Source organism: Sus scrofa, chromosome 2, assembly GCF_000003025.6.
Source record: "Sus scrofa isolate TJ Tabasco breed Duroc chromosome 2, Sscrofa11.1, whole genome shotgun sequence".
NCBI classification, from domain to species: Eukaryota; Metazoa; Chordata; class Mammalia; order Artiodactyla; family Suidae; genus Sus; species Sus scrofa.
This window is the reverse complement of record NC_010444.4, coordinates 89,337,642-89,365,266: the sequence shown is the minus strand read 5'-3', so window position 1 is coordinate 89,365,266 and position 27,625 is coordinate 89,337,642. Positions and strand designations below refer to the sequence as shown.

General features: G+C 38.3%; 1 protein-coding gene across 1 annotated transcript in view; it reads right to left on the bottom strand.

The window, feature by feature from the left end:
• The window catches only part of MSH3 (mutS homolog 3), a 200,456-nt gene that overhangs the window by 90,836 nt on the left and 81,995 nt on the right, over positions 1 to 27,625 (bottom strand). The window contains 3 exon segments of the mRNA XM_021084495.1: positions 4,282 to 4,450; positions 5,467 to 5,654; positions 14,399 to 14,531. Of these exon segments, the coding sequence (XP_020940154.1) occupies positions 4,282 to 4,450; positions 5,467 to 5,654; positions 14,399 to 14,531 (490 nt within the window).

Sequence of the window (27,625 nt, the reverse complement as noted above, 5' to 3'; positions counted from 1 at the left end):
GTTGTTGTTCTACACTAGCTTTGAAATAGGAAATTTTCTATTTCCTTTCATGAACATTCTAAGAATGAGCAGGCAGTCCTTTTGTTTAGAGGTTTTACTGCTAAAGAAAAAGAAACAAACAAAAATTGGAAATGAACGTTTATTTCAGATAATATGTTCTGACAGCAACCTGCCCTGCTCTAGAGTTCGTAACTTTCTTTCTTAGTTGTTAATGCTAGAAGTCTGTCTTGATTCCCTCCAACAATTCCTCATATTCTTTTGTTGGGATCCAGTTCGGCTTTGGTTACATGTCAGATACTGTTACTCGGACTATAGACCACGGGATCACTGGGCTGGAATCGCAGTTAAGTTTGCTGAAATCCTTAACGTACTCTAGAAACTGCTCTCTGTTTTCTCTAAGATCACACTTAACCCATGCCTACTCTCCCCCTTTTTTTCTCACAATCTTTTAAGAATCCACAAATATTTTTTTATTTAGATGGAAGATTTAACAGGGAATGTCTTAAACATGCTAAACAGCTATTTGGATATGCTGTATGCTATGAATTAATGAATTTTTTTCTAAAGGTCTTCCCCTAATACTTCTTTCCTTTTCCTGAAGAAAACTACAAACCACGACCACCTCAAATCTAAACATCACTCCATGCCTATTCCACATGTGACTCAAGGTTAGGAAACAATTCTCCCTGTATCGAGAGAGACTGTCCCAGAAGCAGGGAACTATGAAAAGCTATGTAAGTTTCTGCTTTCATTATTTTCTTTCCAGGGGTTCCTTTTCTTTCTTTCTTTTTTTTTGGTCTTTTTGTCTTTTTAGGGCCACACCCACAGCACATGGAAGTTCCCATGCTAGGGATCCAATTGGCGCTGTAGCCGCTGACCTATGCCACAGCCACAGCAACACCAGATCTGAACTGGATCTGCAATTTACATCACAGCTCACAGCAACACCAGATCCTTAACCCACTGAGCAAGGCCAGGGATCAAACTTGTGTCCTCATGGATGCTAGTCAGGTTCGCTAACCGTGGAGCCATGATGGGAATTCAACCAGTGTTTTCTTTCTTTCAGTATTTTCTAAACCAATACTTTGAGTCAGACACAATAATGCACCATCATCATTAAGGCTCAGTATTCTAATGAGTACACAAAAACTGTGAACAAAAGTAAAAAAATGATTGCTGCCAAAAGTAATACCAATTTGACAGTCCATTTATCTATTTTACTAACAAAATCCTTGTACCACATAGGGCTGCTAAAACAGGTTTTTAAAAACATATTTCAGGAGTTCCAATCGTGGCTCAGCAGACACAAATCTGACTAATAACCATGAGGATGCAGATTCGATCCCTGGCCTCACTCAGTGGGTTGAGGATCCGGCATCGCTGTGAGCTGTGGTGTATGTAGGTCAAGGACATAGCTCGGATCCCGCATTGCTGTGGCTGTGGTGTAGGCCAGCAGCTGTAGCTCTGATTCAACCCCTAGCCTGGGAACCTCAATATAAGCACTGGTACAGCCCTAAAAAGACCAAAAATATATAATTTCATACATATATTACAAAGGTTATACATATGAAAATAAAATTTCAGACAGAAGGGTATAAAAGAAGAAATACATATATATAAAACAAGGGTATTCCCTCTTTTCCTTCTTCAAGTCTCAAAGGTAACCATATTTGATGGAGTCTGTTCTTAGTCCTTTAGATATCTCTAAGTTTGCTTATACCTTAAAACAGAATTTGAATATAACAATGCTATCTAGAACTCATTTGCTGTTTGAATGAACAGAATCACTAATTCCCCCCCCCAAAATAATATAAAAGTGATTTTATATTAATGCAATATTGAGATTCTAGGTTAAAAAAAAAAAAACCCGAGTATCCATCCTGTCGTTAAAACTAAGAAATTTCTTGCCTCAAACTCATCATTTTCATTACTAAAGTTTGAAAATAATAAGATCATTTATCTTCCTTGCTAATCTTTTGTAATCCAATTACTTGATGTCTATGTGTTTTTTCCTAAACCCCAATGCTACACTGATAAAGAAAAAACTAATTTACTATCCCTTATAAATTCCTAATCAGTTTTCCCCATTTTTATTTTAAAACTGCCAACTGAATCCAGGGCTGTCTTCCCAAGCCTTAAGCTTTCTTTAAGTCTGAATATTATGAGCTCTAAGACGTCTGGATTTTATCAAAGATAAGCTAGGATACCGATAACCCCTTGTGCTAATATTTGTGAGTTGAGTGAAAACAATGACATGGGATAAAGACTGGAGCCAGGCAGATCTGGGCTGGACTTGAGCTTCTAACTTGGGTAACTTATTGCATTCCACTACCCCAAATCTCAATTCTCTTTCCTACACAACTGGAATAACCCCTTTTTGTATTGTTGCAAGGATTCAGTAATATATGCAAAGCACTTAGCACCATTCTGAACTGTAACAAGTGCTTGATAAATGGTAACTATACTACTATTACTATTATTATATGAATAACATGTGTATAGTGCTTCACAACTAGAAAGGACTTTCACATATTTTAACTCCATTGGTCTTCACAGCTGTTGCATAGGCTGGTGGCTGCAGCTCTGGCCTGGGAACCTCCATATGCCACAGGTATGGCCCTAAAGGGGAAAACACACACACACACACACACACACACACACACACACACACACACACACACACACACACAAAGAATCCTGCTGCAGAGGCTTGGGTTGCCACGGAAGCACAGGTTCCACCCCCAGCCTGGTACAGTGGGTTAAAGGATCTGGCATTGCTGCAGGTGCAGCAGAGGTTGTAGCTGTGGCTCAGATTCAATCCCTGACCTGGGAATTTCCATATGCTGTGAGTGCAGCCATTACAAAAGGAAAAACAACATACTTCTTCCTCGTTCTCATTCGGGTATTAATATCAAACTTTAAACAGAAGTACACAGCCATTACAAGAGGAAAAACAACATACTTCTTCCTTGTTCTCATTTGGGTATTAATATCAAACTTTAAACAGAAGTAAACACATTCTAGAGAACACCATAATTTTATAGAAGACTAACTAAATGTAATTTTTTGCTATAGCTTTTGTTTGTTTGTTTTTTAAACAGCTATACTCCTTTGGAAGCATGCCCTGCCATTTAATCACTTTGTGATCAAATTAATATAGGTGGTTCACTGCATGCCAAGAATCAATGACAACTAACTTCTCTTTCCTGGATTTAGGGCAAATGAATTCTATATAGTGATTATTTGTAATAGTCAAGTTCTCTATCTTATAATTTCAGTAGATAATACTAAAATATATATAACATTAATTTGCATGATTTTACTAAGACACTAAAGCAAGCAAACAAAATACTGTTATTAAAAGAAAAAAAATTTTTTTTGTCTTTTTAGGGCAGCAACCGTGGCATAGAGAGGTTCGCAGGCTAGAGGTCTAATCAGAGCCAAAGCTTCCAGCCCATGCCACAGCCATAGCAACACTAGATCCGAGCCATGTCTGACCTATACCACAACTCACGGCAATGCCAGATCCTTAACCCACTGAGCGAGGCCAGAAATGGAACCTGCAACCTCATAGTTCCTAGTCGGATTCGTTTCCACTGTGCCACAATGGTAACTCCTAAAAGAAAATATTTATCAAAACAAGTTGTTACAATATATTTCCAAGGAACAAAAGAGAAAATCTGAAGAAAAAAAAAAAACCTTTCATTCTATCCTCAGATTTTTATTTACATTTTAAAATAGCTTGAGTTCCAGCTATGGTGCAATGGGTTAAGAATCCAACTGCAGGAATTCCCATTGTGGCTCAGCAGAAACAAATCTGACTAGCATCCACGAGGGCACAGGCTGGATCCTGGCCTTGCTCAGTGGGTTAAGGATCCTGTGTTGCTGTGAGCTGTGGCACAGGTCACAGACGTGGCTCGGATCTGATGTTGTTGTGGCTGTGGCATAGGTCGGCGGCTACAGCTCTGATTTGACCCCTACCCTGGGAACTTTCAAATGCCTTGGGTGCAACCATAAAAATACATTAAAAAAAAAAAAAATCCAATTGCAGTGGCTGAGGTCACCACGGTGGTGTAGTTTGATTCCCAGCCCAGCACAGTGGGTTAAAGGATCTGGTATTGACCTGGCTTGACACAGGCCACAGCTGCAGCTCAGATTCAACCCCTAGCCTGGGAACTTCCACTTGCTGCAGGTGCAGCCATAAAAAAAAAAAATAATAATATAAAATAGCTTTTCTACTTGAGAAAAACTAATGCAAAATAAAAGTGTGTTTGACATTACCTCCTGTCCTGATACTGTCACATATTGTGCAGAAGGATTTTTTAGTATTTTTCGTATTTCTTGCAAATGTGTTTGGATCTTGTTGGTAACTTCTTGAATTTCGTCCTTCCTCTTTTTTATTACAGGAAAGTCAGAAAGGTCTTTGAATAATTCAGTTTTATCCCCATTTCTAAAAAAAATGAAAAATTCAAATACATACATTGAAGCATACTACTTATGCTAATTATGTTATTTTTCACAGCACAATGAAAGACCAGACCCCTGCAGAGAGTGGGAAGTCACAAAAAACAGGATTCCAATCCCAGCTCTTCCACTAAATATTTACAAGTAAATTTCTTAATTTCTTTGAAGAAGAATAAAATTACCCTAACATCATTTTCATTTTTCAAATTCATGATTATCATGGTGAAACTACGAAATGAAATTCAACATTTGTTGTATATTCAGAAAATAAACACAAACATAAATATCATCACATCTTTTTTCTTATATAGAGTTCTCTGTGGAATGAACTGCAAATTGACTACCTCTTAAAGGATAATGTTGCTTCTGCAATGTCTGGATATAAAGCAGACCCTCCCCGAATAACTAGCAAATAAACACAGAGTGCCAACTGCCAACTATTTTTGGATTAATAAACTGTTACTATTGGAGTTCCCGTCATGGCTCAGTGGTTAACGAATCCGAATAGGAACCATGAATGTGCAGATTCGGTCCCTGGCCTTGCTCAGTGGGTTAAAGGATCTGGCGTTGACATGAGCTATGGTGTAGGTTGCAGACGCGGCTTGGATCCTGCATTGCTGTGGCTCTGGCATAGACATGTGGCTACAGCTCCGATTAGACCCCTAGCCTGGGAACCTCCCTCCATATGCTGCGGGAGTGGCCCTAGAAAAGGCAAAAAAAGACAAAAAAATAAATTAATTAAATTAATTCTACTATTTACTCAGCCTGGACTTTATCTTTTCATCATCTGCTACCTGGAAAAGTACCACATTTATACAATGGAAGTACCTAAACACTAAGTGTTATTTCCTGCCGTAATATAGAGCCTTTAGTATCCAATCACATTTCTAGTTTTACATGCAACCTCTACCATTACTTCTAGGGAAGCTTAAGTATCCACACTAAATGGCAAATACATTACTTACACTGCTAGGAATGAAGAACCAATGGCCTGCTACTTACTTGGCAGCCTGTTCATTCAATATCTTCAAGTAATGCTCCACTGGACTGAGGAGTTCAGGAATTTCTAGAAGACAGGTCTGGAGCAAGTTTGACTGAACGTGGGAATTAACAGCAGGTATTAATGCTTGGAATTCTGACTTCAGGTGATACAGGGTTTTGACAATCAAGAAGAACTCTTGTGTAGAACACTGAAAATAGGAATTTTTTTTTTATCTGAACAGCATAAGATAATGTGAAAATGAAATTTAGAGGTCTTTTTAAAGTTAGAATAAAAGAAAATCTTAATTTATTGTATAAATCAGTTAACTGAAATTAGGTATTGCTGATACCTCCTAAATGATACATCAATAGCTTAAAGGCTTTGTAAGGTAATATTTCAAAGCTATAAAGAAAATAATTTGAGTCAGGGGTAGGAAAGCCAATATTTTTCAGTATTTTTTCATTGTAAAATATACTGACCGTCTAGTCACTTTTGATGGAGCATGATAATGTGAGAAAAAGGAATGTGTATGTGTTTGTGTGACTGACTGGGTCACCTTGCTGTACAGTAGAAAATTGACAAAATGCTGTAAACCAGCTATAATGGAAAAAAAAAAAAAATTATTAAATAAAAAAATAGTAATAAAAAGTAAAATATATTGACCATTCAATAAAAGTACAGTAAACAATGTTACAAATAAAAAAGAACAATCCTGGGGAAACACCTGCAAAATACATGAGATAAAGGTCAAAATTCTCTCAATATAATGTTTTACAAATACACATGGAAAAGATGAATAATCCAAAGAATAGTAGAGTAGCTACATGAACTGAATGCACAGCTCGCAGGAAAAAAATGTCCAATAAACATATGATTAACTTCATAGATAATAAGGACAAGCAAATTAAAATGACCCTTTTTTTACTTATAAGACTGTCAAAGATTTAAAAGTTTGATAATAGCTAAGTCACATAGGGTGTGAAAAATGACACTTTTATACTATTAGCAGAGACATAAGATTCTTGAAGAGCAGTCTGGCACATATTTATAATAAAAAGTGCATAAACCCTTTGACGAAACAATTCCATTCTTAAGAATTTAACTAAAAACATACTTTAGCAAATAGGGAAAACATATGTGTATCTGAATATGGAGAGCAGCAGTGCTGGTAATAATATTTAAAAAATGAATAAGAAAGAAACATTCAGCAATTGAGATCTTATTAGGAAAAACTCATTTAATGTAATACTCTATAAAACAGTTTGAAAACAAAGACATCTGTACATACTGACATACAGATTGATTAGGAACTCCGTAATTTCAACATATATTAAATATACATAGCATATGTTTACACTATATACCATATATGTATTTATGCAGTAAAATTCCATTTGTGGCTCTTCATATACATTTTTCTATAGAAATAAAAATATAAATACAAACTTTCAGGAAGGGTACACATGTAACTTACTCTAGTTACCTCTGGGTAGTGGGTATACAGGGTAGTAAAGAAACTTTCTATTCTTTATTTTATATCCCTGTATACTGTTGCAATTTTGTAACAGAACATGAATAACTTGGAGCTTTGGATAGAGAATGGGCTGAACATGTGTGTCTAATTTCACTCTATCTTGAAGCTAGAATCCAAGATTGTTTAAAGAAAGCAAAAAATCTCAAGAATAACTAGGAGAAAAAAACAGTAGCAACAATCCCTTAGAAGCTGCAAAGTAAAAGAATAAGTGGTAATTGACTTAGAAGACTCAAGATATTTGAATCTTAAGCTGGCCACGAGGAAAATTAGGATCCGACTTGAGTTACACCCAGAATCCTAAAAGACTCAGAAACTGGTAGCACAGATTATCTTTGGTAGCAGAACCTGGGGTTAGGGGAGTTGGGAAAACAGAAAACAATGGTTGAAAGTGAATTAAGCAGCAATTAAATCCCTCAATCCCCCACTCTCCTATCCTACAGAAGACGACAGCTGACCCTTGAACAACATGGGGTCAGGGGTGCCAACCCTTCATGCAGTGGAAAATCCAAGTATAACTGTACAGGGGGCCCTCTGCATCTAGTTCCACATCACTGGATTCAACCAACCATGGATTCTGCAGGACTAGAGCATGTATTTACTGAAAAAAACCATGTGTAAGAAGACTCGTACTAGGTAAACTATGCAATGGTGTATGCTGACCTATATGGGAAAAGAATCTGAAAAGGAATGGAGATTTTATATATACATATATATATGGCTGATTTCCTTTGTTGTACACCTAAAACTAACACAACTTCAACTATATCCAATAAAATGTATTAAAAAAAAAACAAACAAACCAACAAATACTAGTGAGAATAGAGCCTGTAGAGATAGAAGAAAACATCTGCCAAAAAAAAAACAAATTAACAATATTCTCAGTTAAACAGAGAATACTGCAATCATGAGACAAGAATGTCAAGTTTAAAAAAAAAAAAAAAAAAGCAGCAGCATTCAGAGGACAACAACCAAAAAATTCTCAGAAATTAACCATGACAGTAGACATGAAAAATTCACAAAAAGAGGTAGAAGGTCAAGGTGATAAAATTTCCAAGAAGATAAAGCCTAAGTGTAAAGAGATGGAAAATACAAAAGAAAGTTAGATCATCAGTCCAACAGGTTCAATCAACTCAAATAATAGAGTTGAAGAAAGAAAGAAGTCTTAAAAAACAAATTCAGAAAAATTTTGCACAACTTTGTTGTCGGATTGAAAGGGCCCAACACAATAGGTGAAAATAGAGCCAAATCATGGCAAACCATCATAACATTTTAGAATACTGGGGACAAAGAGAAAATCTTCCATTTCCAGAGGGAGAGAAAAAAGAAGGAAAGAAAGAAAAAAAGCCAAAGAAATACAAATCAATATCACATCAGACTATTTAACAATAATAGTGGGAGCCATTAAAGACAATGAAGCAACACAAAATTCTAAAAGGAAACAATTTATAGCCTAGAATTTTATTTCTAGTTAAATTACCAATCAGACGTGAGAGTAGAAAAAAGGCATTTCCAAACATTGGTGTTTCAAAACTTACCTCCAATACCCTTCCTCAGGATGCTTCAAGAGAATGTACTCCACCAAAGTGAAGGAATGAACCAAGAGGACATCATGGATCACAGAAAACACAAGATTCAATTCAAGGGAAATTAAAGGGAATCTATGATAAGCTAGTCAACAGGTACAGAGGACAAGCAATCCAGGTTGGATCAGGTAGGAAGGCTCAAGAAAATGAAACTATCAGAATATTTGATGAAGATAAATATCTTGAGATAAAAGGACAATGTAGGCTTGAGTTAGTAAGTACCTATAAACAGTATATATAATAAATGAATATAAGAAAGACAATTACTAACTACAAGGAATGAAGTAAATTACAGAACAAAAAACAAAAAAAAAACAAGACTCTAGGTCCAACTGAACCAAAGCTGAGTTCAAAGTATATTATACAACACCTCTTCTCCAGGAAGGCTATGGTTTGCTGGGAAAGACACACACAGGAAGCAGCTGTTTGTATCAATGTGGAGCCTAGAAATAATTTACAGCCTAGAATTGGTCAAGAGTCATTTAATGACATATTCCAATAAAGCAAGGAGCAAACAATTAACAGTTTCAACAGAATTTTGAAATAATAATCTCTTACGATTATTCTAATTGGACAGACAAGAAAGGGATTGATTTTTCACACTCTAATATGATATAAAGTTTAAGTAAGCAATGGAGACAGTTTAGGGGGTGGAGGGATGTGCTTGGGTTATGGGATGGAAATACTGTAAAATTGGATTGTTATGATCATTACCCAACTACAGATGTGATAAATTCATTTGAGTAGTAAAAAAAAAAAAAAAAAAAAAAGTTTAAGTAAGCAACAGAAGCAAGGTGAAAACCAGAAGTGCTTGCAGTTAAGTCCCAAGTGCCCATGGCAGGTTGCTCTCAAATTCCGTAGGCAAAATGACTCAATGGTGCTGCCAAGAAAGCTGAGGATAAGGGTAAGCAGTTGCTCCTAGAGTCACTCATGTTCAACCCCATTTCTGGCAGCAAGCTTCTCTGTGGAAGAGCTTTACAAAACACGCACAAGTGCAAGGACAGGTCACTGCAGGCCTGGGAGAACCCCAGCCAAAGCTCCATACGGAAAACATGCCTCTGGGCTTGCAGCAGTCTGGCTAGACTAGAAACTATTGTCGCCTACAAAATTCTGGAAACATTCTCCTTTCAACATTTACTAAGTGCTATAATCCTTTAAATGCATTCACCATCCTTAGCAGTTATGTATCACTTTCTTACAAAATCGTTATTGAGCAGTTAATATGAATTCCTATGACTAGCACAATTTTCAAAGATTTAAATTTGAAGTTTACTACCAAAAGAAATGTTTATTTTATTTCCGAGTCAGCCCACTTGGTATCCTCTATTATTATCATCATAAAAATACCTATTTGTGCCTATTCCACAGCACTTTCAGCACTGACAGATGGCCTAGGCTCACCACTTGCACAGCAGCCCAACAGTGTTTCTTACCATTTTATGAATTTCACATAACTGAATTGGCACAGTCTGTACCCAGGATATCACTCACCATTTGGTGCATACAGCAAAAACTTATTTAGAGTAATCTAACGATAAAGAACAGACATATGTTGGATGGTATGTTCCAAGAGCCCACTAACTAAACTATACAAATTTGGTTTAAAGTATTCAGACTTCCTAAAGTTGGTCTGTTACCAAATCATTTCTAATCTTCACTTTTCAAATCATTCTTTAGGCACATTCTTTCTGTAAACATTGAAACAGCAACAAGGAACTGCTTCTCAGTGAGTCATAAGTTCTTTCAGCAGAGTTTGAAACTCTTTTTTTTGTTGTTTTTTTGTTTTTTGTCTTTTTGCCTTTTCTTGGGCCGCTCCCACAGCATATGGAGGTTCCCAGGCTAGGGGTCGAACCAGAGCTGTAGCCTCAGGCCTACACCAGAGCCACAGCAACACCAGATCCAAGCTGCGTCTATGACCTACATCACAGCTCACGGCAATGCCAGATCCTTAAAGGCCAGGGATCGAACCCGCAACCTCATAGTTCCTAGTCGGATTCGTTAACCACTGAGCCACGACGGGAACTCCTAGTTTGAAACTCTTAAAAGTCACTCCTGCTCTGCATATTGGATACTTTTAAAATGAATTAGATTCCAAATTCATTTGAGTAATAAAAAATAAAATGAATTAGATTCCATAGCATATGATCTCTTCTTATATGCAGATTTTTTAAAACAAACAAACAAACAAAAAAACCCTGAATTTATAGATACAGAGCACAGATTAGTCATTGCAGGGGGAAGAAACGTGGGCAAAATAGGTGAAGGTGGTCAAAAGGCACAAACTTCCAGTTTTAAAATAAATAAGCCCTGGCGATGTGTAGCAAAGAGACCACACTCGCTACTATCGTTGTATATGTAAAAGTGGCTTCAACTAGATCTTAAAAGTTCTCATCACAAGAAAACAGAAAGCACTGTAGCTATGCATGGTGAAAGATGCTAACTAGACTTATTTGGTGATCATTCATATCTATGTATGTATATCTCCAATCATTACATTGTATACCTGATTATACCTCAATTTTAAAAAGAAGAATTAGATTCTGACATATACCAGGATTTTAAAACCTACAAAATGCAAACATCAAAGTACGGTGTAAAGAGAAGCAGCAGGCCATAACAGAAATCATGTCAGCATAAATGATGATACCATCTTGATGGGATGGATACTTTGACTTGGCTCTTTTGATTAGCAGTTGATCATTTTTTTCAGCTTTGCTCCAATTTTCCAAAAGTCTCTAACATCTCAATGAAGCCTATCAAGTAGTGAAGGCAAGGTGTTTGGAGATTCACTGCTTGATGAAGGATAATAAGCACTGATTGTCAGCCACTGAGTCAAGGTCAAACAAAATAACAAATGGTTTGATATTCACTCTGTAACCTCAAAAAAGTCAATGGTAAAACTCAACTACTAGGACAGCCTCTGTATTGCCAGCAAAAAACACAGAGCACCAAGCAGTGGTAAGTACAACAGACTCTACCAACCCCATAACCAACTCACACATTTTTTTCCTGAGGTTTAGGATTTCCCAATTTCGGCTTGTTCTTTCTTTTCAAAATTTAGCCGAAGCATATGGAACAGTTATGTAAGTCCTTTGGGGCATGCAAATATTCTCCTAAGTACAACTTATTAGTCATTAACACTTTGGGAAAGACCTAAAAGAAGACTAATGAAAAATTGGCCAAAAGAGTTCCCATTGTGGCTCAGAAGGTTAAGAACATGACATAGTGTCCATGAGGATGCAGGTTCGATCCCTGGCCTTGCTCAGTGGGTTAAGGATCTGGCATTGTGGCAAGGTGCGGCATAGGTTGCAGATACTGCATGGATTGGGCACTGCTGTGGCTGTGGCATAGGCTGGCAGCTATAGCTCCAATTGAACCCCTAGCCTGGGAACTTCTATATGCCGTAGGTGTGGCCCTAAAAAGAAAAAAAGAAAAAAAAAAAAAAAGGTCACAACTAACGTTTAGGCACATAAAAATCATTCTACAAAAATATTTCTAGGAGTTTCCAGCGTGGCACAGCAGAAATGAATCCAACTAGGAACTATGAGGTTGTGAGTTCAATCCCTGGGTTAAGGATCCAGTGTTGCCATAAGCTGTGGTGTAGGTTGCCCTTGCGGCTCAGATCTGGCATTGCTGTGACGGTGGCACAGGCCAGCAGCTGTGGTTACAATAGATCCCTAGCCTGGGAATCTCCATATGCTGTGGGAATGGCCCTATTAAAAAAAAAATTCTAAATATATTCTTTATAACTGTTATATGTTGAGCATATACTGCTTCATTTACCACTATACAGATATAAAAACCAATTAAAAATTGTTCTACAATAAGAATTATTAAATTAGCCAGGATTTACACTTGCTCAAAAAATAAACTTTGTTTGTGTAGGGACAACCAGGAAAAAAAATGCAATGGTATTCAATATTGCTACTACATCAAAAATGGTAGTGTCCAAAAATGAAAGTCGCTAAGAACCCAATCAGGGACAGTGGTTTAAACATGAATTCTGTAGGAATGCCCGTCGTGGCTCAGTGGTTAACGAATCCGACTCGGAACCATGAGGTTGCAGGTTTGATCCCTGGCCTTGCTCAGTGGGTCAAGGATCTGGCGTTGCCGTGAGCTGTGGTGTAGGTCAAAGACGAGGCTCGGATCCTGTGTTGCTGTGGCTGTGGTGTAGGCCAGTGGCTACAGCTCCGATTAGACCCCTAGCGTGGGAACCTCCATATGCCACGGATGCAGCCCTAAAATAGACAAAAAGACAAAAAATAAATAAACAAATAAATATGAATTCTGTCATTTACTAGAAAGATACTAACCCTCTTCTTAGCATCATCATTTTAGGCAAGGTGATGCAAGCTGCTATAGCATTATATATAGATAGTAATTTACATAATTTCCCAGCAGTAAGGGTGGTAATAAGCCTTCTCAGTCTCATAAACTATTTTTTGTTGTTGTTACTTTTCGCTTTTCTGGATTTTTATTTTTTGTTTTTTTTGGCTATGTCTGCAGCATACAGAAGTTCTGGGGCCAGGGACAGAACCTGTTCCACAGATGGTACCCAAGCCACAGCAGTGACAACACCAGATCCTTTATCCACTGCACCACCAAGGAATTCCCTCATAAAGTTTTTTTCCAAAAGTCAGAGTCTAACGTATGTGAATGACTCCTGCACTAGGTAAAACAATGTAAGTTTATTAACAGTTACAAATGTAACTAATTGGTCATTTTTTTTTATTTTAGGCAGATTTTGAAGATAAAATAAGTTATTTCTCTAAGTGTGGAAAACCCCTCTTGTTATTGTTTTTTTTTTTTTTTGGGGGGGTTTTTTTTTTTGGTCTTTTTGCTATTTCTTGGGCCGCTCCCGGGGCATATGGAGGTCCCCAGGCTAGGGATCCAATCAGAGCTGTAGCCACCGGCCTACGCCAGAGCCACAGCAACTCGGGATCCGAGCCGCGTCTGCAACCTACACCACAGCTCACGGCAACGCCAGATCGTTAACCCACTGAGCAAGGGCAGGGACCGAACCCGCAACCTCATGGTTTCTAGTCAGATTCGTTAACCACTGCGCCACGACGGGAACTCCCTCTCTTGTTATTGTTACAACTTAAACCGTAAAGCTTAGGTGATGAAAATCAAAAGAATGCTTTTTACTTAGCTTCAATATGAAAATGTGTTTGCATATTAATACAAATACTTTACTAGCAGATTTTTCCTTTAGTTAAGTCAAATAAGAAGTTGTTCTGTGGAGTGCCCGTCGTGACGCAGTGGAAACAAATCTGACTAGGAACCATGAGGTTGCGGGTTCGATCCCTGGCCTCGCTCAGCGGGTTAAGGATTGGGCACTGCCATGAGCTGTGGTGTAGGTCGTAGACGTGGCTCGGATCCTGTGTTGTTGTGGCTGTGGCTTAGGCTGGCGGCTACAGCTCTGACTAGACCCCTAGTGTGGGAACGTCCACATGCCAAGGCTGCAGCCCTGAAAAAAAAAAAAAAAAGGTTGTTCTGAGGTCAAAGAAAATAAGGCATCTCTATGTAAAAGTAGCTAGACAAGTAAATTTCTTATTTTGATGATGGCCCACACTGAGTTTAAACAGGAAAACATCATGTATTGTAATAGAAAGGCCTCTACGTGTTGCTCTAGTTAACAGAAGTGGGCAATCTTTTCACAGCATAAAAATTGGAATAACCTCAGTTTGTGTAATTAAAATTTCTAACGATTCTCTCATGTTACCTGCAAGATTTTACAAAATAAAATCTGAGATGTTTCTCCCTTTAACAACGGGTGTCCTCAAGCTGAAGAACATTGTCAGGTTTAAAAGATTTGATTTCTATCACACTTACTTTTTTGTGGTAAATGCTACAGAGTCCTCTTTCTATGTCGGGCAATTTACGTAGATGACTTTCTATCTGGCCAAACACACTGGATTCTGAATGGACAACTTCAGATACAGCATCAAGTCGAGCATTTATCTCCCTGTGAGAATAAAGGCAATTATCAGATATGTGAGGAACTCAGACTGTAGCCATTTCCTACTCTAATGCCCTGCACCATGACAGCAGCCACTTAGAAATGCACAATGGAGACTTTTTCTCCATACCTCTGGTCCTTCCCTGCCTCTTACCATTAAAATCCAAGAGCAGGTACCATACAAGGAAAGTCATTGGCTTGATGGGGCAGAGACAGGGTCCTTAAGTTTTCCTTTTCTCCAGGGTGAATACGGACTACATTTCCCAGCCTCCCCTGCAGTGAGGTGTGGCCAGGTACCCATGTTCTAGCCAATGAAATGTGGGTGGGAATGATTAAGCCACTTCTAATCCATTAAAAATCTCCGTCTCTTTCACACTGACTCTCACCCTCTGCCAACTGTATGGTAATCTTCAGGCAATTCTGGGAGCCACTAGTTAATTCCATTAGCCCAGGTCTGTGAGAGAGCAGAAAACCTTCCACTCCCACATCTATCAAATGCACTTTATATTGGAAACAAACAAACAAACAAACAAAAACCTCGACAACAAAACAACAACAAAAACTTTTATTGTGTTTGACCCACTAAGACTGAGAATTTATTAGCTACTATTGCTTGTATTACCCGGCTAATATAATAGGTTTACAACAGGCAACTGAATTTTCTACTCTGACGGATATGACTGGCCATCTCAGTCAAAAAACACTTAAGCTAACCAAGCGCTTTGATAGAAGACTTGGTGGTGTTGGTTAAACTGATCAACTGTTTGACTGAAATGTGATTAGGCACACTGAATCTGAGCAAAGGCTGGGAGCAGCACCAGCAAGGGCAGAGCATACAATATCAGGAGACCAGGGCTGCAGCATTTTATCAATGGCTACACCCTAAGCCACGAGCCACTTGGGAAGAAATGGTGAGATACTGTCAACTTAACATGGAAACCTGACTCAGTGTGTCCTAAATGATACATGGCCCATCCAGCACCTATAAACATCTAAGGTCTACACTAGGTATGATGGTCATAACTGGCAATAAAGACAGAAATAAACAAATATAGCTAGTGGATAACAGGCCCTCAGTAAATGTTTTTTTTTAAATCAATGAATGAACCAACAAGCAAGCAAATGAAAGAATGAACTGACATTTGGGGGGCAATGGGGACATCAGCTACTGCATAGACAATTGGCTATCTAAGTTCTATTGCTATCAAACAGGGCAAACCTTACATCAGAACCCTGCCTAGATGACTCTCAAATTGAGTATTTTGCAATTAACTGACTTGAGTATTTTTATCTTTGTTATCCTTAAAATTACCCTGTGAAATCAGGTCTGTTCACAATACAGACACTAACTTCAGGTCTCCTTTTTGTTCCATTTTTCTCTGGCTCATCCTCTGAACAGGCATTGGTTTCAGCATGGCAAAGGAGAACACGCCAGAGCTTTGTAGACACACAGACCAGTTCTTCCATCCTTAGTGGGGTGGCCTCTTAAATCCATTTACTTCTTTCCAAGTCCACTGCCACTACACCAGTCTATGTAAAAATCATTTCTCACAAAGACTCTGAAAACAGCCTCCAAACTTCCCTCCCCACATCCACCTCTGTCCCTCTTTCCACACTGTAGCCTGAACAGTCTTCCTAGAACCCAAATCTATTCTTACCAAACCTCTGTTTTGAGCTCACCTATGACTTGCCATTAATCTTAGGTTCAAATCCGGAATCCTTAACTGACCTGTAGGACAACTGATCCCTGCTGACCTCACGAGTCTCACCTCAGACCGCCTGTCCCTCTCTTCCTCTCACTCTATGTTCCAGTAAGACTGAACTTCTTCCAACATCTCAGCCACTCCAAGTTCTCTGACACGGTCAGGGCTTCCTCATTTGCTCCTCACCCTGCCTTCAAGATTCTTGTCCCCTTCCCTCCTGCCTACCAGCTTCTACTTTGTTTGGCAAACTCCCATTCGCTCCTCCTCTGAAAGGGCTTTCTAGACCCACTAGACTAGATTTCATCCTTTGCCAACATTTCCAACCACCCTGTTTTCTTTCTGTGGTGGAACTCACAACTGAATTACTTCTCCACTGTCTGTTCCACTAGGCAGCTTGGTGAGAACAGGAATCCATTCTTTCGTTTCCATGGTTCTGACATCATGATGTGTGCTCAGTAGGTAGGTGCTGAATTCCATTCAATCCCAAAGACTACTTATAAAGTACATCAAGATGAGGTGAAAAAATAAGAAATTAAATTTTCTTTGCAAAAGATTGTTGTGATAAAATAAACCAATGTTGTACCCTACCATTTACCCAAAATGCTATACAAATATGAGGTTTTATTTGAATAACTCACTCCTGAGTAAATGAAAGATGACACCAATTGAAATACACGAAGTTGATGCTACAGATGGTATGAAGACAGATAAAATAATGCCATCTGTGAATGTATAAGGCAGCTAGATAGTTACTCTCTCAAAAATTATAAAGGTTGTCCAAGATACAGAAAGATAAAACAAAAGAGGTTTTAAAAACCTACATCATATTTTAAGCCTTCCAGAAAACTTTTTATAAAATATCTTCTGGGAAAATATAAAGGTAGTGTTTTTATTTTAGTTTAGTGACAGCACAGACAAAAGCATGTCCAACTATGACTCACTTCCGCTTTAACCCAGGCTTCACTTGTTAGGAAGGCAATAGCTCAAGATTAAGAATTTAAGCTAAGAAGGTAAGTAACTTCAGTTCAAACTGAGGTTCTACCATTTACCACTTATTTAGCTTTGTCCTAGTTTCTCCATCTATAAAATGGGAATAATAATGGTCCCTAACTCACAGAGTTTTTGCAACAATTCAATGAAATAATACTTACTAAGTACTTAGCACCGTGTCCAATACCTAGAAACTACTCAATACACTTTAGCCATTATCAGGGTCAATAGTATAGTAATCTTTATCTGTTACAAAGGTTTTTGGTAGGTACCACAAAGAACAGCCTAGGGGAAAGAGAAATAGCACCCAAAATACAAGCTCAGAAATAATTACGTTCAGACAAGCCTTAAGGTATAGATATGCCAAAAGGTACTTTGTGCAAAGTGAACAAGGGAGGATTATATAAGGGAAGCTAGTCCTGGGATCTCAAGTGCTAAATCTGACTGGCAGTCAGACTTGAAGTCCCTGATGAGATTGGTCAGTAGGCTGCATTAAAAAAGAATACTACTGGAAAAAAAAAAAAAAAAAAAAAAAAGAATAGCATGATCGATTACAGATGTCTGACATGGGCAGAGAGGGTGAGATGGTGTGTGGCACCGTTAACCACGAATTTCTCATCATTAAGCAGCTAAAATTCCACTTTTATTTTCTATAAACAGATCAGAATGCAAATGAATAAATAGAAATTTTAATCAAGCTTTTTAAGTAAAGTCGTTGGTATACCTTACAAATGTTCTTTAATTAGTAAGAACATTTTCCAAATAACTATAATACAATAATACATCAGACCACCAAAATAGAAAGCAATTATTTTGGTGCAGTCAATGAGAGTGATCTGGTGATTGCGACAGTCAACAACACAGGAAGTAGACTGCTAATGAAAGGATGATAAAAGATATTATTCCAAGATGCCTTAGAGTAGTCTATAATTGATTTTACCACATGATACATTCTGAACAAATTAAAAGAGGACATCTGAGTCATTTATTTCATTCCATATGACAAGAAACAATGGACCTGAGGTCCTGGGAATGACAAAGAGCCAAAGACAAAATGTGGGCGTCACATATAAAGATGAGCGGAGTGATGACACCAGAATCTGTTGTGTGTGGCTGTCACTCAGAAACTCTGTCACCTACGGCTATTGCCAGAGTAAGGACATGAATCTGTTCCCACTGGTTGCCATTTGTGGGGATGACTCTGTAATTCTAACATGAGGTTATTTGAGAAGAAAAAGATAAAACATTGGGAAGACAGTGTGGTTTGGTCCAATTTTCTAGTGAAAGGTTTGCTAGGTTTGCTAAAGACAGATGGTATACAATGAGTAAACTAGGAGTTCCCTAGTGGCACAGAAGGTTAAGGATCTGGTACTGTCACTGCTGTAGCTCAGGTCACTGCTGTGGTGTGTGTTTGATCCCTGGCCTAGGAACTTCCACATGCTGCAGGCACAGCCTAAATAAATAAATAAATAGAATGAATAAACTAAATTCAGACATTAACACAGCCATGCGATGTGGCTAAACCAAGTACCTAAAGAGCTTTCTGGTAGATACATGAATCACAGGCTTTCTCCTAGGGCCTACTGTTCATTACTTGAATCTACCTACCTACGCCTTTCACATATACCATTCATTCATTCATTTGATGAACAAGTACTGAGCACTTACAAAGCACTCACTGCAAAAACAAAAGATGGAGAGTGAAAGTGTGATAGTATGAGCTAGAAAGGTAAGCAGGAACCTGGTCGTGTTGGTAACGCAGACCACAAAGGAGCTTTGACTTTATCCTGAGAGCAAGGGGAGCCACCAGTGGCTGATGTCAAAAAGGACCTAAGAAGAGTGGCCCAAAGACAGGTGAGAGGCTGTTTCAGTAACACAGGAGAGTGATGCTGATGTCGGAACTCAGGCAAAAGATACAGCAATAGAAAGAGCACACAGTTTCAAGAGATATCAAAGAGGTAAAATTAACAGGAGTTGTGAATGATTAGATAAGGGAGGGAGAGAGATGGAAGAAGGGGTAACTTGGGTAATGAGACGCAATGTGATGCCTTCTGCAAAGATCATGCTAAGAAAGGGTTTACTTTATTTATGAAATTACATTCTAAAGAGCTCTTCTGAGCCTTTATTTTGTTGCAAATTGTAAATCACCCAACAAGCTTTTACAGATTTTATTACTCATGTTCAAATGAGGCGTCATTTTACCAAGAGGCAATTCACCCTTTGCAGAATATTAAATAGAACAATTTTCTGACAGCTACTACCTCCCATTATTAGTTCAGGCCTCAAACCTGAGTCTTTGAAAAGAGCATGAATATGATTTCTGGTTTTGGTAATAATGGAAATGGGTACTTTCAAATCATCCCTCCCACTGAGGACAATTTAAAAAACCAAACAAAACATAAAAACATGTTCACGAAAGCATCAAAGGACTAACAAAATGGTAAGGAACAACTATACCAAAGTCTGAAAGAAAACAAGAACCCAAAGAAATAATTCAGCAGTCAAAGCCACTTTTGCACTAAAAAGACATGCCAGAAGAATCTGCTATAAATATGAGCTGGCCTCAGAGTAAAAGTAATCTACGTTAGCATCATTTGGATGAATTTAAACATGTCAAACACTGAACTTGACTTAGGATGTTCCCAGATTAGAAGTACCACCAAGAATCTGCCCAAAGCAAACAAAAAGTGTTTTTGGAAGAAAACACAAAAATCTTAGCTCTCATTTTATTTATTTATTCATTCATTCATTCATTCATTAGCCTCAGGTATAGAGCAAGGTGATTCAGGTTTTGTTAAGATTATATTCCACCATAAATTATTACAAGATACTGAATGTAATTTCCTGTGCTATATAGTAAAACCTTGTTCCTTTTCTATATTTAAATATAGTAGTTTGTTAATCTCTTATCTCTAATTTGCCTCTCCTTCCCTCCCTTTTCTCTATGGTAACCATAAGTCTGTCTTCTATGTTTGTGTATCTGTTTCTGTATATATAGATTTCCTTGCACTATTTTTAGATTTCACATATAACTGATGCATATAGTGTTTGTCTTTCTCTGACTTACTTGACTACGAATAATATTCTTTAGGTCCATTCACCTTGCTGCACTTTTTATGACTGATAATCCATTGTATACATAAACCACACTTTCTTAAGCCAACTGTCTGGTGATGGGCACTTAGGTTGTTTCTATGTCTTGGCTATAAGAATAGTGCTGCTCTCTTCTGTTATTCTTAAAAATAGGAGTTCCTGTCGTGGCTCTGTAGTTAACAAGCCTGACTAGCATCCGTGAGGATGCGGGTTTGATCCCTGGCCTCACCCAGTGGGTTAAGGATCCGGTGTTGCCATGAGCTGTATGGCGTAGGTTGCAGACGTGGCTTGGATCCTGGGTCACTGTGGCTATGGTGTAGGCTGGCAGCTGCAGGTCCGATTTGATCCCTTGCCTGGGAACTTCCATGTGCTGTGGGTGTGGCCCTAAAAAGAAAAAAAAAAAAAAAAATTTCCAAATAATATAACCAGTACACAAAGATAACCAAGCATTCAAGCATAAAAAGAAACCAGATGAGTAAGAATCAATAGAAACAACAGATGATAGGAAGAGACATACAAGCTGCCAAGCTTCATGGGGTGTGGAGCTGAATGGTAAAAAATATACAACAAGTCCAAAAGACACTGTCAAAAGAGGCAAATGAGGACGAGAATGGGTAAAGAAATTAGTAATCAAATCAGTTATGTAATTTCCATTGCTTTATAGGTGAGCTTTCTTTGCTCTCTTACTCTCTATAGGGTTTTTATCTCTGACTTACTGTCATGTGTAGTTTCACTATGATTTAGCAAAATCTGGATTTCTTCTTGGTCCTCAACTGCATGTTGGATTCAACTGTGCTTCCTAAACTACAGATTCACATCTTTCATGAAATTTAAGAAATTCTCATTTTTCATCTCTTTGAATATTTTCTCTTTTCCTATTCTTTTTCTTCTACTGGAAATCTGATAAGGATTATGTTAGACCACCTAATCCCCGACTTACCTTTCAATTTCTTCTATCTTTGATCACACCATCTCTCTGTGCTACACTCTAGGTAATTTCTTCAGATATTATCTTGAATTTCAGTTACTGCACTGATTCCCTTCTAACCCACCCACTGTTTGTAAAAGTTGTACGGAATTCTTTTTAAAAATCAACCTTATCTCTTCTAATGGTATTTTTTTTTCTGTGTTCATATTTTCATTCTCTTTTGTGTTTCTTTTAACATGGTAGGTGGATATTTATCTTTATAATCCCATTACTCAGGTCTTGGGAATCTAAGTCTACTGTTTATAACTTCTGCTGACTCACATTCATGGTTACTTGTTTCCCCATGTCTTTTGTAATTACATTTATGAGCTTATGGCAGAGCTTTCTCTTTGACATTCCCCAGGCCTAGACGAGAGTGTATTCCTTCAGGGAGGATTTGCATTTGCTTTCTTCAGGAACCCTGAGACACAATGTGACTATTTCAAATAAACTGCACAACCCAGAAATTGCCAGAGAGAGACAATACAAATTAGAACAACAAACCTGAGTGAAGGTGGGCCTGTGGTTAAGAATTCTTAGATGGAGTTCCCATTGTGGCTCAGTGGTAACAAACTCAACCAGTATCCATGAAGATGTGGGTTTGATCCTTGGCCTCGCTCGGTGGGATAAAGATCCAGCATTGCCCTGAGCTGTGATGTGGTATAGGTCGCAGACACAGCTCAGATCCTGTGTTGCTGTGGCTGTGGCGTAGGCTAGCAGCTAGAGCTTCAATTAGACCCCTAGCCTGGGAAATTCCATATGGTGCAGGTGTGGCCCTAAAAAGAACCCCCCTCCCACCCCGACCCCCTCCACAAAAAAAAGAATTACTGGAAACTTGGCAACTAAAGAATGAAGCAGACTAGCCAACAGTTCCTAAATAGATGCATCCCAAAAGATGCTTCTTAATCTATATGTAGTAACAGTGCAGATGTCTAGATAGAGGCACTTAGGGTCCCTTTTTTCTAGGCAGCATCAGTACCCCTTTATGACTATGAGCAGTCACTCACATCCACACAGCAAAGCTAAAGAGGCATAGGGTCAATGCCAATGACTCATAGCTCCCAGTTATGCTCCACCCCCATCCTTCTTTCCCATTTATAAGCAGTACTGTGTCTCACTGGGCTGAGTAAGATCAGAGTCACCACAGGTAAACATCTGTTGACAGGCTCAAGGAACATGGGAAACCACAAAGAATAAATAGGGCCTCTTCATGTAGTTAATTTCAGGAGGCTCCAGGAAGTTCAAAATGGCATTTAGTTTTGCTAATATAAACTAAATGTTAAGTGGAGCATATACATAATATTCTGTTACTTTGTCATTTAGGCTAGGGCTCTGAATTAAAATAGAAACATACTCTAACCATATGGGTTTACCAAAATAAAAGTTATTTAACTATTCAAGAAATGAACTATCACTGAAATGTACTTGGTGCTTTAGAAAATTACATAAAAATCTAGTCAAGGACCTACTTCCTAACACCAACAATTTTCAATTTTCTAAAATATTTTGTGATTTAAATGCCAAGAATAAATTTAGCATGCTTAATTCCCTTAAGTAGCTTTCTAAAAATTTAAGTTCCATTATAAAAGCATCCTTTGTTTGTTCAAATTGTGGTATTGAGCTATACAGTGAGTAACAAGTATTTCACTTTAGGAATAAAAGTTTCCATCACTTGGCTCTCCTTCTCTGCATTAGAAGATTATACCTTGACCAAATTAGACTAGGAACTCCTTGAGAGTAGCAATAATGTCTTCTGTCACTGAGATTAAGTAATACAAAATTTAAAATAATTATCTCACCCTAGTAAGGGAAAGAAGCAAAGTAAGGAGTATTGTATATATTATGCTTCCGTCTATGTAAAAAGGAAGGATACATACACACACAAATGTATCTGATTTTTTGCTTTTTAAAACAAAAAAGTCTCTTGAAGGATACGGAAGAAAATAATAACCATAATTATCTAGTAGGATCTGGGCAGATGTGAGGCAAGAATGAGGGGCAAACATTTCATTATATATCTTTTTACATTTTTAAACTCTGGAACTGTGTGAAAGTATTGCATATCCAAAAATTTAAATAAGAATCTTTTTAAATCCTTTTAAAAACTACAAGAGAGTTGAAACAGCAGCAATATAAAGGAAAAGAGAAAACTGTCATCTCCAGCAATAGATGGCTAGGCATTCGCTAAATACTTCTTTGTCTTTAACAAACATCTATTAGCTTTCCTTGCAGTTAAGTGAGACCATGGGAATGAGCTCTGCCAAAGAGATGCGAGCAGACGTGCCAGTGGAGGACCCCACTCCCAAGAAGTGAAATCACACATCTCCATGCTCTTCCCCTCCCGCAGCAGGTCAAAGCCCAGAATTGTCCTAGGAGTTGCATGTTTAAGACTGAGGGGCCTCTGGAGTTCCTAAATGCCCGTGTCATGGAAGTCTTGGCCCACCCTCAAATGGCAAAGGCCATGGATTGTTTATGCAAAGAAGCAAAGGAAAAAACTGATTTCTACTCTATTACAGCCATTAAATGTTCGGGGGCCTTTTTGTTAGCCATCAGTTTCCCTAACCAATGCACTATCTTCAGTGTTTACAAACAAGTCAACGTGCACCTGGTCAATGAGAACAGGAAGTTGAACTTCCTAAGTTCCCATGACTTAGTCAACTTTAGAGCATTAAATAAAAGCAAAAGGCTGGGATCCAAGCCCAACCACATACAACGACTGCATACAACGTAGTTGTATGACCCCAACAGAAGAGGTCATTCTGACATAAGACTCAGACAAAGGCTCTAGCTACATACCAGTGGTCCTTGCAAATTCTCTCATAATCCTGACAGTAGCTATAGGCAAAAGATAAAACACGGGCAAGTTCAAGATTCAGGAGAACTGACCAGGACAGATACTGGACATCTGGAAATGGGGACTCACAGCCTCCTTCCTGTCACCACTGGAAGCCCCCACCCAGGTCATCTTACATGATTGTCTTATCTTTCTAAAACAAGATGTGGTGGAAAACAGATGCTCCCAAGTCTAACATGGACTTTCCAGTCAGGTGGGCTTGGGTTGGAAACTCACTTTCACCTGACTAGGATGGTGGTAAAGGGGTGATAGCAGTACCATTTAAAAATGCAGGAGTTCCAAAGTGGCTTAAAGACTTAAATATAAGACAAGACATCATCAAACTCCTGGAAGAGAACACAGGCAAAACATTCTCTGACATCGACCTTATGAATATTTTCTCAGGTCAGTCTCCCAAAGCAACAGAAATAAAAGCAAAAATAAACCTATGGGACCTCATCAAATTGACAGGCTTTTGCACAGCAAAGGAAACCCAAAAGAAAACAAAAAGACAACTTACAGAATGCGAGAAAATAGTTTCAAATGACACAACTGACAAGGGCTTAATCTCTAGAATATACAAGCAACTTACACGACTCAACAGCAAAAACGCCAACAACCCAATGGAAAAATGGGCAAAAGACCTGAAGAGACATTTCTCCAAGGAAGATAAACAGATGGACAACAAGTACATGAAACAATGCTCAACATCACTGATTATTAGAGAAATGCAAACCAAAACTAACACGAGATACCACCTCACACCAGTCAGAATGGCCATCATTAATAAGTCCACAAATCACAATCAAAACTACCACAAGATACCACCTCACACCAGTCAGAATGGCCATCATTAATAAGTCCACAAATCACAAATGCTGGAGGGGGTGTGGAGAAAAGGGAACCCTTCTGCACTGTTGGTGGGGATTAAGCTGGTACAACCACTATGGAGAACAGTATGGAGGTACCTTAGACATCTATACATAGAACTACTATATGACCCAGCAATCCCACACTTGGGCATATATCTGGACAAAACTTTCCTCGAAAAAAAAAAAAAAATGCACCTGTATATCCGCTGCAGCACTATTCACAATAGCCAAGACATGGAAACAACCCAAATGTCCATCTACAGACGACTGGATTAGGAAGATGTGGTATATATACACAATAGAATACTACTCAGCCATAAAACAGAATGAAATAATGCCATTTACAGCAACATGGATGGAAGTAGAGACTCTCAGACTGAGTGAAGTAAGTCAGAAAGAGAAAGACAAATTTCATATGATCTCACTCATATCTTGAAGCTAATAAATGGCACAAATGAACCTTTCCACAGAAAAGAAAATCATAGACATGGAGAATAGACTTGTGGTTGCCAAGAGGAACGGGAAGTGAATGGGATGGACTGGGAATTTGGGGTTAATAGATGCAAACTATTGCCTTTGGAATGGATAAGTATGGGATACTGCTGTGCAGCACTGGGAATTATGTCTAGTCACCTATGATGGAGAATGATAATGTGAGAAAAAAGAATGTATACATGTATGTGTAACTTGGTCACCATACTGTACAGTAGAAAGAAAAAAATGTATTGGGGAAATGCCAATTAAAAAAAATTATAGCTGTACATAAAAAAAAAAATTCAAAAAAAAAAAAATTTAGGACTTCCCCTCATGGTGCAGTGGAAACGAATCCAACTAGGAACCATGAGGTTGCAGGTTCAATCTCTGGCCTTGCTCAATGGGTTAAGGATCCAGCGTTGCCGTGAGCTGTGGTGTGGGTCGCAGATGCGGCTCGGATCCTACATTGCTGTGGTTGTGCTGTAGGCCAGCAGCTGTAGCTCTGATTCAACTCCTAGGCTGGGAACCTCCATATGCCACCAAGTGCGGCCCTAAAAAAAAAAATAAAAAGCAAAATAATAACAATAATAAAAATTCATATATGGGAGCTTCCACAGTAGCTTAGTGGAGAAGAATCTGACTACTATCCACAAGGATGCTGGTTTGATTCCTGGCCTCACTCAGTGGGTTAAGGATCCAGCATTGCTGTGAACTGTGGTGTAGGCTGCAGACACAGCTTGGATCTGGCATTGCTGTGGCTGTGGTGTAGGCTGGCAGCTACAGCTCTGATTCGACCCCTAGCCTGGGAACTTCCATATGCTGTAGGTGCAGCCCTAAAAAGGCCAAAAATAAATAAATTAAAATTCATATATGTATATATGTATATGTATTATATTCTCTGTATTACATATTTTAAAAAATTGCAAATACACATAAGGCAGTATCCCATCTGTTTCTTTCCCTTTCCTCCCTTCTCAGAAGTATTCACTTTCCAGATGTTAGTGCATATCCTTTCTAATTACTGCTTTTATATATTTCTACCACTTATGTATGAACTTCTAAACAACACAGACTACCACTGTGAAGTTACAAACTTTAAATTAATGGTTATCGTGCTCTATGTATTCTTTTTTTAACATTTGCTATTTTTCAAAGGTTTAAGGGTTATAATTTAATTTTTTATATATGGCTTTTATTTTTTCCATTATAGTTGATTTACAGTGTTCTGTCAATTTCTACTGTACAGCAAAGTGACCCAGTCATTCATATACATATTCTTTTTCTTACATTACTCTCCATCATATTCCATCACAAGTGACTAGATATAGTTCCCTGTGCCATGCAGCAGGATCTCATTGCTTATCCACTCCAAATGCAACAGTTTGCATCTATTAACCCCAGACTCCCAGTCCATCCCACTCCCCACCCCGCCTTGGCAACCAGAAGTCTGTTCTCCACGTCCATGAGTTTCTTTTCTGTGGAAAGATTCATTTGTACCATATTTTAATTCCACATATAGGTGATATCCTATGGTATTTGGTTTTCTCTGACTTATCTTCATTTAGTATGAGAGTATCTAGTTCCATCCATGTTGCTGCAAAGGGCATTATCTTGTTCTTTTTAATGGCTGAGTGGTATTCCACTGTGTATATATACCACATCTTCTTAATCCATTCATCTGTCAATGGACATTTAGGTATGTATTCTTTTATGGCATTTTATGAGATCTATCCATATTGAAACATACAGGCATGAGTTATTCATTTTAACTGCTGTATAATATTCTAATGTGGGACTAGATAACTATCTTAACTGCTGTATAATATTCTAATGTGGGACTAGATAACTATCTTTCCATTCGCCGACTAATAACGAGGTTGCTTCCAATTTTTTTTGGTATTATAAAGAGCACAGCTGTCTTCTTGACCACATACTGATGTGGGAACCACACTAATCCTTTATTTATACTGTCTTATTTTGTACTCATACCACCACCATGGGGTAGGTAGTGCAAATCCTATTTTACAGATGAGGAAACTGAGGTGTATAAAAATTCATAACCTGTCCCATGTGACACAACTGAATGAGGGCATCAGAAATCAAGCTCAACTGTCTCATTAACTGCAAACTATTCAGACACGCTTGGCAGATTATCTTGGATAATGAAC